Source organism: Cydia fagiglandana, chromosome 23 (genome assembly GCF_963556715.1).
Source record: "Cydia fagiglandana chromosome 23, ilCydFagi1.1, whole genome shotgun sequence".
Classification (NCBI taxonomy): Eukaryota; Metazoa; Arthropoda; class Insecta; order Lepidoptera; family Tortricidae; genus Cydia; species Cydia fagiglandana.
Window position 1 is genome coordinate 9516776 of NC_085954.1, and position 11948 is coordinate 9528723.

Here is an 11948-nt window from a genome sequence, read left to right on the forward strand (position 1 = left end):
ATTTTCTCGGAAACGTTCGTATTTGTCATGCTAATGCAGTCAACCTTATTAATTTTTTTATCGAGACTGACTTAAATAGCAAGACACGTTCGTACGTTTCCGTTAATAATTATGCACTACATTTGTATGTGCAACACGGGACCTGTTTGCCTTTGAGCACAGAATAAATAATAAATAATAGTACTAGGGTACAGAAGACTCACTCTCTAACAAAACGCGTCTGTTACGATCAGGACAGATATGACTGCTAGGTGGCGACAGCGCCACGCGCAGCCTATGGCTAGCCACCAAAATTGGTGTGGAACGGATGTACTTTTAGCTACCTGTAGCAAAGCGGCGAAATCGTGGAGTGGGCCATGCTTGTTTTGAGTCTATCGCTACGCTGAAGACCCAAATTTTACTCAATTTATTTTTACCTTTTCAGAAACGGTGCTGGAGCAATTCGCCATCCGAGCGGCCTCAGTTCGAAGCCATATGTACCGAGGTAGACGCTGTATTACAAGCGGTTACTTCCGCCGAAACTACGCAGGATGACAACCCTTAAACACATCACTTTAAAGTTCAGTTTCTAACATTTGCGGCCTCAGTTCGAAGCCATCTGTACCGAGGTAGACGCTGTATTACAAGCGGTTACTTCCGCCGATACTACACAGGAAAACAGCTCTTAAACACATCACTTTAAAGTTCAGTTTCGAACATTTGCGGCCTCAGTTCGAAGCCATCTGTACCGAGGTAGACGCTGTATTACAAGCGGTTACTTCCGCCGATACTACACAGGACAACAAGCCTTAAACACATCACTTTAAAGTTCAGTTTGGAACATTTGCGGCCGCAGTTCGAAGCCATATGTACCGAGGTAGACGCTGTGTTACAAGCGGTTACTTCCGCCGAAACTACGCAGGAAAACAACCTTTAAGCACATCACTTTAAAGTTCAGTTTCGAACATTTGCGGCTGCAGTTCGAAGCCATCTGTACCGAGGTAGACGCTGTATTACAAGCGGTTACTTCCGCCGAAACTACACAGGAAAACAACCCTTAAACCACATCACTTGAAAGTTCATGTTGGAAAGTTTATTCCGTTTTGAAATGGATATTACAAGTGGTTACGTCCGATGTTGCTCTACAGGATATTAACCCTTCAATACTTTACGGTTCATTTTATAAATATTTCGTTTTAGGCGTTTATACATTTTTTAAATAATAATATTACAAGTGGTTACATAGCTTCACAGGAAAGTAGCCCTTAGGTAATTCTAATTTCATACGGTTCAATTTGTAAGATTTGTTTGTTCAATACACTATACGGCTTCGAGCAACACCGGCTTCCGACACGTCGGAAGGGAGGGGCCCAAGCGATATCTCGCCGTACAAATCTTTCTGCCATTTTTCGCGGGGGGAAAGGTGCACACAGTCGCATTTCTCACACACTTACATACAAAATCCAATCTGTAATGACGACACAAATACACAGAAAATGACACACGTCAAAGACAAATCTTGCAAACCTCGATCTCTTTTTGTGTACGGACGAGTGACTAGTGTCACAACACGCACACTAACACATTTTCGTTGAAGTATGTCATTGTATTCTGAGAGATGTGAAGTCGGATTTGTCGCTCGACCGATCCGCAATTAGTACTAAGCGAGCAAAATCGATAAATCCAACAATTACTTGAGTCTAAAATATAATAATTGTATTTAAATGTAATTTAACGTATGATATGTAAAAAAAAATATTACATGTGAAATGTGACACTTTCTTTTTGTAAATTTGATGTCCCCGACCTCTTTTTATAACAAAAAACCGAGCAAACAGGTATTTTTGTGCAGCAGTGTTCACGCGCGCGTCTGGACTCGGTCTAGTGAAAAATCCAAGTGCAACTAGTTTTATTACCCGCGCTTGACTAGATTGACGCGCTAATCTTGTACCTCGGCAGAGGGGAAATAGTGCGAATGCCGCCTCCCTTCCGTGTTGCTCGAAGCTATACGGTTCAGTTTTCGACACTAGTTTCTGGAGTTTATGCCTTTTTGAAATCGATATTACAAAAAGTTTTACATCAAATGCTAACTAAATCTGTCATCTGTCAAAGTTTACATTATTCGCCATTTCTATTGATCTCCGCTTTAGGCCCACAACACAAATTTGGTATCGTCTTGGGTCGTCCCATTCGTTTTTCATCAAGTTCTTAAATTAGCCCTATTCTGCTTTCGTCACTCATTCTACATTCGTTACAATCGTCGGTGGCTTTCAATGTAGAATGAGTGACGAAAGTAGAATAGGACTAATTTAAGAACTTGACGAATAACGAATGGGACGACCCAAGACGATACCACAAATTTTGTTACTAAAATTTGAACCTAGCTATTGTTACTTAGGTTGGTATTCCATCTATCCAATTTCTCGTCCATTTTGTTGTATTGCGTATTAAAAAAAATTCACATGCCACATATATGTAAACATCCAGTAAACTATAATACAAAAAAAAAATTCTGAAATTCTCGAAAAACGATCATATTTAAAGTATTAAGCGTAGCTTTAGTATAATTATTTATGTAATTTTGATGCATTTACATTTATTAATATGCCAGAGTAAATTAAGTCATATTATAGTTAGTTTTAAGAGAACGGAAGCTAAACGATACTGCCATTTTGTAAATAATGATATTAGAGTTAAGACTGATAGCCATATTAGATAAGGTTTAAAGAAGATTGACATTTTTGCAGATAATATTACTGTCTATCTATATTATCTGTGAAATGGAAACGTTAGGTAGCTAAAGACGGCCTTACATTTGACTTACAATCTGATTTATACAGGGTGTGTCTGACCATGGGGCTTTAAATCCAGGATTTGATTTTACTCGCTAAACTGAGCTACTTTTACTATGGGATCAACCCTCAAATCGGGGAAAAATTTTTGACTTTTCCATAGTAAACGTCGACATCTGATCAACCAAAATGTATGAATAAGTAAAAAAATTTTTCGGGATTTCGGGGTTGGTGCCATAATAAAAGTAGCTCAGTTTAGCGAGCAGAATCGAGCCCTGAATTTAAAGCCCCATGGTCAGTAACACCCTGTATATTTACGCTCTTCCATAGACAATCCATATAATTTTCCCGTGAGTTTAGGCCGTGAGTTCATGTCCCACCCAAGACAGTCATTTTTCCACTTTTATATTTATTCTAAGCTCAATAGCATTCATCGCAGACGTTTCTTCTTGTTAAAACATAAAATAAATATAATAATAAAATATACATAGAGTAGAGCCAAATATTGTCACTACAGTTTGGACAGCTGAAGTAAATGGCGCTGTACCACCTCGTATAGTAACTAGATGGTCAAGTGCTAACGTTTGGCAATTTAGTTATCGCAAACCGTAACAGCGCCATCTATTTCAGCTTTCATAACTGCTGCTGCCAGGGGGGAGACACTCCTCCTTTCGGGTATTCTCGGCTCCGTTCGGCTCGCCATTGCTCCGAGCAATTATTAGGGTTGGCACAACGTGACGTCCCTTTGCGTGCACGACCACAGATAGATAATGACTTGAATTTTAACAACCCTAAGTAGCCGAAAGGGATAGTGACATACATTAGAAAGGGACAGCATGATTCGTCCCTGAATCGCTCTCAAACTTCGGTTTTGTAGGAAGTGTCCTTTCTGTACGGTAGTACTATTATTTACTAGTATTGTGCTGCTACTATATTTTATTAATTTTATTATACTTAAGCCCACTGGCACCATCCCACTAACCCGGGGTTAAGCGGTTAATCCGTTAACTTAGTGTCAAATTGTACTGGTAACCATGGTAACGCCAGGTTTAACCGGTTAACCCGGTGTTAGTAGAATGGTGCAAGTGACGCTTAGAGCCACTTGCACCATTCGCTAACCCGAGGTTAACCGGTAAAAAAATGGAATTACCATGGTTATCAGTACAATTTGACACTAGGTTAACGGTTTAACCGATTAACCCCGGATTAGTGGAATGGTGCAAGTGACGCTTAGGCGTATTAGTGTTATTTCACTTATTTTGTCTATGGTTTTGATTAGAGTTGATAATGTGCTTGAAATACTGAGGCCGTCAGTTGTCAAATATTTTGATCGTCCGATATTAATGTAATTTGCACGTCCTATTCACAGTAGTACTTAAGCATTTATATATAGATATTTAAGAAAAACTGTATAGAATTTTATTAGGAATATAATTTGCTCTGAATTAAGCAACTTTTACATAGGATTCTTTAAGATTCTATTATAAATTTCTATGTGGGTACTTATCGTAATTTGAAGGCCTAGAATTGGAATAAAAAATATTATTTATTCTAATAATACAATTACAAAGAAAATAATTTGTGAAAATTGAACTAGATATTTAAAAACGTGATTTAAAACGTTTTATAATATGATCAATGATAATTACGAAGAAGAAAATCTTCTACTTCGCGTTATTCCAGCACTTTTGCCACAAGTCATGGGACCCTGGGGTCCGCTTGGCAACTAATCCCAAGAATTGGAGCAGGCACTAACGCATCAATGAAAATTACTACAGAAAATTAAGTCGCCTATTTTTTTTTTTTTTTTAATAATAAGTACCCTTATTTCGGCAGCATTTTTTCTATTTTTATTACTATCTTACTATATTAGTAGTTATATTGATTTTGGTCTCAAAATTATTATGTAATCTCGAATTTTATATAGCAACTGTACAGTGCGACAATAAAAAGTATACACCAGAATTCTTATCAAATACCTATATGACCAAACTTATTTTAGGGTTCCGCATCCAAAAGGTAAAACGGGACCCTATTACTAAGGCTCGACTGGGCTGTATCTCATGAACCGTGATAGCTAGACGGTTGAAATTTTCACAGATTATGTCATATATTTCAGTTGCCGCTATAACAACAAATACTAAAAAGTACGGAACCCTCGGTGGGCTAGTCCGACTCGCACTTGTCCGGGTTTTTAAAAGATATCAACCAGCAATATCAGCATGTGAATCCTGCACAATGGATTAATAACAACACAACACACCAACAACAATGCAACCAGCCAACAACAACACCCAAAACAACAACAACAACCAACACAACAACAAGACAACACAATATAACCAGCCAACAACAACACAATATAACAATATAGCCAGTTTAAGCTCAGTGGCGCCCTCGATTATTTTCTAAATTTTATTGTTGTACTGTACTGATATTATATTATTATTAGTATGCATTGTATAGTTTCTATTTCTTGTACATTGCCAAGATACCAGACGACGCATTTATAGCTCATAAGTCTTTTTGATATAGTCAGTGAACGCATATATTAGTATGGAAGTATTCTGTCCGCTCAATTATGACCCAACGTAAACTACCCCGCGATAGGCGGTACTTACAAACTGCTCATTTGGCAACCTCAGTTCGACCGAGTTGACAGTCAGTGACAAATGGCTAAATTTGCTTATAAAAACAACGTTTTTTTATAACTAAAAATGGCTTCATGTGTCGTGAAGTGGTGCAGAAGTTGCTCTGCTCATACCAAGGCCACTGGAATCACTTTTCACATGTAAGTAAACAGATAAATTCGCTAAAATTTGGAATAAATATGACGACATTTTTTCAATACTACCGTGCTAAGCTAAAACGTAACACCTGCATACGACTTTCATAATAACATACGACATTTTAAATTACGAGGATAATAGGGATGATGTTATGCCAAATGAAGTAGACATTATTAACTTATGTTTTATTCCGGTATCCTATATTGTAATAAATTCCTTTTTACATATTTATTATATTAGTATTTTCTTTTTTTCTTTATGGGATCGATCTATAAAAACTACCTTAGTTATTTCAAATTAATCGTCAAATTTCGTATTGTCTTTTACATTCTAGTATTTGTTATGTTATTTTCCATTCAGATTCCCTCAAGATCCTATTCGCAGAGAACTATGGACAAAAGCTGTCCAATTAGAAAGACAAGAAATTGATTGGATGCCTGGCAAGAGATCTAGAATATGTTCTATTCATTTCAAAGATGAAGATTTCCACTTGTCAAAAAAAGGTTTCACGCAGCTTAATAAAACAGCTGTACCGATTTGTACTGTAAGTATTTTTGGATGACATAATATAAATCAAAAAGTAATCACTACAGTATTGATTTGAATAGATGCGATCTTCCAAAATAATATAATCCAAAAACCAGTACACGCGGTATACACGGTATACAAGAGGAACCCGAAAGATTCTCAAAGCGCATTTCTGATCACATTTCAAGGCTAAAAGTGTTGTACCTCAATTTTTTTCTGGATCCCGTCTAGTTTAATAGATAGTTTTTAAAATATGTTTTCTACGTAACTCAGTGTCAAATTCATTTTTCAAATGGGAAATTAAATATTATTAATTAGTCAACGTAAACAAAAACTTTACTAATGCATTTTCTGTGATGGCTATACTAATAAAATATTATTTTTATGTAGTAAGTCATTCATGAAAACAAAAACAAACTAAAATTTTTTGTACTTTTTACCATGTCATATAACATTTTTTGTTTATATTTGCCTCAGGAATGCATGGTTCAAATCTTTCAGATTCATCCCAAGCATCCTGTATAAAATTAGCAGTTTAGTTATACATAATTAGTTTTATGAATTTAACTATTTTCAGATGGTATTTTCAATTGAAAAATCGCTACCATTGACTAAGTCTGAGACCATGCAGCCAGACAGAAAAATTATTAATGAGATACCTGCTACTATTGTATCTACATCTTCGTCAAAGACGTTGCCATTCAAAATTAGCAACAAAGAAAATGCGGAAATGCCCGACACGCTGTGTCCGCAGAAACGTCGATTGGTCAGTTATTTTATCCGTAGTAGATACCCTTTCCCAGTTTTCTTTACATTGATTGAAACCATCAAAGTATTTTTTGCTATTTCATAGAGAGCTTTTTTCAGACACGTCTTCTTTAGTTTCTTTAATGTTCTTTTCGATTAAAATTTGTAGATACATTAAAATAAACAAAGTTTTAAGTTATAAAATATTTATTTTTAGGTCTCTTGTCCAAGCTGTGGGCATCACTTCGGTGTTCCAATTCAGGTGGATGTTGACGATTCAAATGAGTTACTTCATAAACGACAACAATTGTCGCCATTGCCATCAGATGACTTGAACATTACGGAGAGAAATCTGTGTGTTACGCCGTTAAACATATTGTCTTCTGATATTGAATCGGCTTTTAATTCACCGAAGACTCAAAAACTTAAACAATCATTACGAAAAAAAACAATTCTTTCAGAAAAGAGGTTATCAAAGATTAGAAGCTTAAGACGAAGAAATGAAAGGCTCATAAAAAAATGTGTTTCCTTAAAAGGCATGACTAACGATCTAAGAAAAAATAAATTCATTGATTCTGGTCTTCAAATGACACTTTCAAATGTAGCTGGTGATATTTTTTCGAGCATTAAAAGAAAGGAGGGAAATAGAAAACGTAAGGCGATGTACACACCCGCAGTGAAAAAATTTGCTCTTACCCTAAACTACTACTCACCATCCGGTTATAAATATGTTCGTAGACAATTTGCTTCATGCTTACCGCACCCATCAACATTGTCGAAGTGGTATCAGGTCATCGATGCAAATCCCGGATTTACAGAAGAAGCATTCCGAGCACTGCGCACTAAATTTGCTCAAAGCGATAAAAGACTTGCTTGCCTTATGGTTGATGAAATGGCTATAAGGCAGCAAAAGACATTCAACGGCAACAACGTCGAAGGTCTTGTAACATTTGGACCTAGCGATGAAATTGCAACACAAGCATATGTTTTGATGTTGGTGTCACTAAATGATGCGTTTAAGTTGCCATTGGGTTACTTTTTAATCAATGGTATGTCTGCGGAACAGAGGGCCAATATTATTAAAACATGTCTAAAAAAGTGTCACGAGGTAAACGCAGAAGTAGTAAGCCTTACCTTTGATGGGTGTGCAGCGAATTTAGCTACTGCCAAATTGCTTGGGTGTGACTTTGACAGTTTAGATAATTTAAAAACTTTTTTTAGTCACCCTTCAAATGGCATGCCGGTAGTGGTGTTTCTTGACCCATGCCACATGCTAAAACTTGTACGAAACACTTTTGAATCGAAAAAGGGGTTCATTGACGAAAATGAAAATCCTGTAGAGTGGCGTTATTTGCAAGAGTTGAAAAAAATGCAAGACAATTTGGGTCTTCATTTTGCTAATAAACTGACGGAAAAACATCTAAACTTTCGTAACAATATAATGAACGTGAAGTTGGCAACCCAACTGTTAAGCGAAAGTGTTGCAAAAGCCTTGCAATTATGCTCAGATGACTTAAAATTACACGAATTTGACAATGTCTCTCCAACAGTGAACTTTATACAAATGATGAATAACATTTTTGACGTTTTAAATTCAAGTTCTCTGGACAATAAAGGATACAAACATCCAATATCTTTAAAGGATATAGATAAGTTCTCAGATTTTCTTGACGCTGCAAAATCTTACATACTTGGACTGAAAATACAAGTATCAACGTCAAAAAAACAGAACGTAAATGGACGCAAAATTATAGTTCTCTCCAAAACTGTAAAACCAGTTTTAAAAACAAGGGTAAAAACTGGGTTTTTGGGACTGGTCGTATGCATTGAGAGTTTCAAAACCCTCGTCAAAGATCTGGTTGCAGAAAGAAAACTTCTACAGTTTGTTCTGGCTTACAAGTTCAGCCAAGATCACTTAGAACTTTTTTTCGGCGTCATACGCAACCATGGGCGTTGTAACAACAATCCTAATGCGAGACAGTTCAAAGGAATTTACAGAAAAACGCTCCAAAATTTGGAATTGAGCTCAAAGTTCACTGGGAATTGCGTTCCTCTTGAAGACTTTCCTGTCCTGAATTGCAGTAGCTCTTCTGTCAGACGTATTAATGAAACAACATCTGGCTTTAGGTTTGATGATGATGATCGTCAACCAAACAGTGATGCTCAAGCAAATACAAGCACAGAAGAAAATAACTGTGACGTTTTTGCGACCATGCTTGATGAAAATACACCATTACCTGAAACGATTGAGCAAATAATTGGGTACATAGCAGGTTTCGTTGCAAGGAAACTGAATTCAAAAATAAATTGTATAGAATGCACAGAGTCTTTGTTTGCATCAGAAAAACTTTACTTTCACAAACTGATCTCTTTAAAAGATTTCGGTGGATTGGCATATCCATCAGTCAGTTTGTTTAAACTATGTTACCGATCTGAATGTTTATTACGAAATATTATGAAAGTGCAATCAGGAAAGTGTTTGACAAGCCAACATAACATGACAGTAATATCGAACAAATGTTTTCAGTATGTCGCTAGCTTCAAAGATACGTTCTGTTCCTTAAAGCACCAAACTAATACTACACATGACGTACCGCTGATCAAGGGCGTCATCCAAGAATTTATTACAACGCGCATGCATTACATTGCGAGAAGAGACTCTTTACTTCACTCATCTCGTCAAAAGCTCAACAAACTTACAATTTTTCGCGGTACGTAATTTTATTGTAGGTACTTGTTTATTAAAAGTGATTGTATTTGACGTAAAATATCAAAGTGCGCCACTCTAAAGCTAGAAATTCTCCTGAAGTTCGTAATTAATCTGTGTAAAATCGTTTAAAATATTGTATCAATGGTATATCATTAATCCTTTAGTCCGTAGCGGCAACATACTTGTCAAATCTAAAACAAAAACGCATCTCTTAGGACAGAATTACTATGGCTAGAAGGAAATGTCAAATGACTAAAGAGTAAACCTGTATATAAAAGAATTGTGAAGTTAATAATAAATGGCTAAAAATAAGTAGCTCGTTTTGTTGGGGAGGTTATGGTGGTTCCATGGGTTGGTTGTCACAGCAGCATCTGAACCAATCACTGAGTTCATAGATCGGCATATGAAGGTTGCAAGCCTATTGACTATGTGAGAGCCTTACATACGGTGAGCGCAGAATAAGCTATTACAATGTGAGTACTGAACAATGGCACGCATGATATTTTCGTGGCAAACCTGCTGCCTTGTGGAACACTCTACAAAGTAGTATAGCATACTTAGGTACTTCTTTGTAGTAAAGTAAATGAGTTACATATCAGTGGTTGCGCTTGTTGAAAATTCTAAACAATGGATAAAATTGTGATTAATATTGTCAATAATAAACAGTTTTTGATCTGTAATGGTTATAAAGTTTCAAAACTGGTTTTGGCAGCACATGCTCATTGATACTCATTGAACTGAATACACTTACTTAAATAAGATTTTGGTAACGATATCTAAATTATTTGAAAGGTAAAATTTATAAAATGAGCTACTTGCATTGAAAACTTGTCAACACTAGATGGCAACTGTGTCACGCACGGTCCCAATACCTATTGCGATCCCTATAAGGACCTTTATCTTTTAGCACTCATAAATTTATTAGTTCGTTCAATTGTTTGTTACGGCCGCTCTGTGACAACCAAGCCGTGAGATAACCATACCCGGTCTCCTATATGTAGATATGCTTTTTCTGTCACTCTTTCAATTAATTAGTTTAACGAATACACACATTATTCTGAAAATGTTGATCATTTCAATCCACCCACTACTGTCCCATATATGTACTGTCTCAAGCCATTTCCGTCAGTAGAAAAGAGCTGCAAATTTAGAAAATGTAAGCGCGCGAACGGTTATGGTAACTTGCTTGACGGGCTATATATATATATGTCGGATACCGATGGTCTTAAAGGCGGTGGGCGCGTGGGGGCAGCATCTCGATGTATTACTTCACAGCTAAACCAGTATGCTATCATGGCTACCAGTGCATGAAATAAATATTCGGACTCGTTAACCATACTAGTGCCTACTATATTTCAGTACTAAATAATAAAAAGAACTAATTTCTTTAAGGATGTTAACGGATTACTTTCAAAATAAAAAGATCACATGAAACCGTTAAAATCTTTATTCAAGTCAAACTAGGCCGGCTCCAACCCTACACATCTGACCTGATAAGATTTAGCCCTATATGGGACCGGCAACAAACTCAGAGGGACAAATCTTTTCAAAACAAGTTAAAACAACACATAACACATCCTTTCTTTATTTCACAAAAGTAAGCTTCTAATGAAACATAAGAAATCAAAATAACACTTGAAATAAAACACTTAGCTAAATGGTTAAAGAACGCTAGATTCTATAAGCTATCAGAATAATCCTTCAGGTATAAGCCTTCAGGAACGTAGCGAGTTAGGCACGAGGTTGGCTAACGAGTACTTCCGATCTCTAGCGCGGTCCGATCAAGAAGAACTACCAGCGGCGGGGCCACCCTGCTCCCGCTTCAAGTCAAGTTGGCAAACCTGCTCGACCAGTCTACCAACATACCGACAAAAATGCCACTCGTGCCTACGCTCACTCGAGAAAAACCTCTCGACGTTCCAAAGCCTTCTACCTGTCGTAGTTCAACAATACGCCAATAGATGGCGTTACTCTCTACGTGACTTTATTTCCACAATGCGCCAATAGACGGCATTACTCTCTACACAACTTTATTTATTTTGTTACAACCAAATAATACGTAGCTCAACATTGCTATTTAAAATCGATTAGCCCTATACAGTATGGTACAGGCGTCTAAAATAATGAACTATAACGCTGCAATAAGTCTTTCTGGTGTCAGGCTCCGACATATATATATATATATATATATACATATATATTACATATTATATATATATATTATATATATATATATATATATATATGTATATATATATATACCTATATATAATATTTCCACTGGAGCTGAAAGCACATAATAATTAATAGTACCACCGTACAGAAAGGAAACTTCCTACAAAAACGAAGTTTGACAGCGGTTCAGGGTCGAATCATGCTGTCCCTTTCTAATATATGGCACTA

General features: G+C 36.5%; 1 protein-coding gene across 1 annotated transcript in view; it reads left to right on the forward strand.

Moving 5' to 3' along the window:
• Positions 1–615, forward strand: part of LOC134675763 (tyrosine-protein kinase-like otk) — a 107952-nt gene extending 107337 nt beyond the window's left edge. The window contains exon 21 of the mRNA XM_063534072.1: positions 425–615. Coding sequence (XP_063390142.1) covers positions 425–544 — 120 coding nt within the window. The 3' untranslated portion in view covers positions 545–615. The remainder of the gene's footprint in view (positions 1–424) is intronic.
• The last annotated feature ends 11333 nt before the right edge of the window (positions 616–11948 follow it).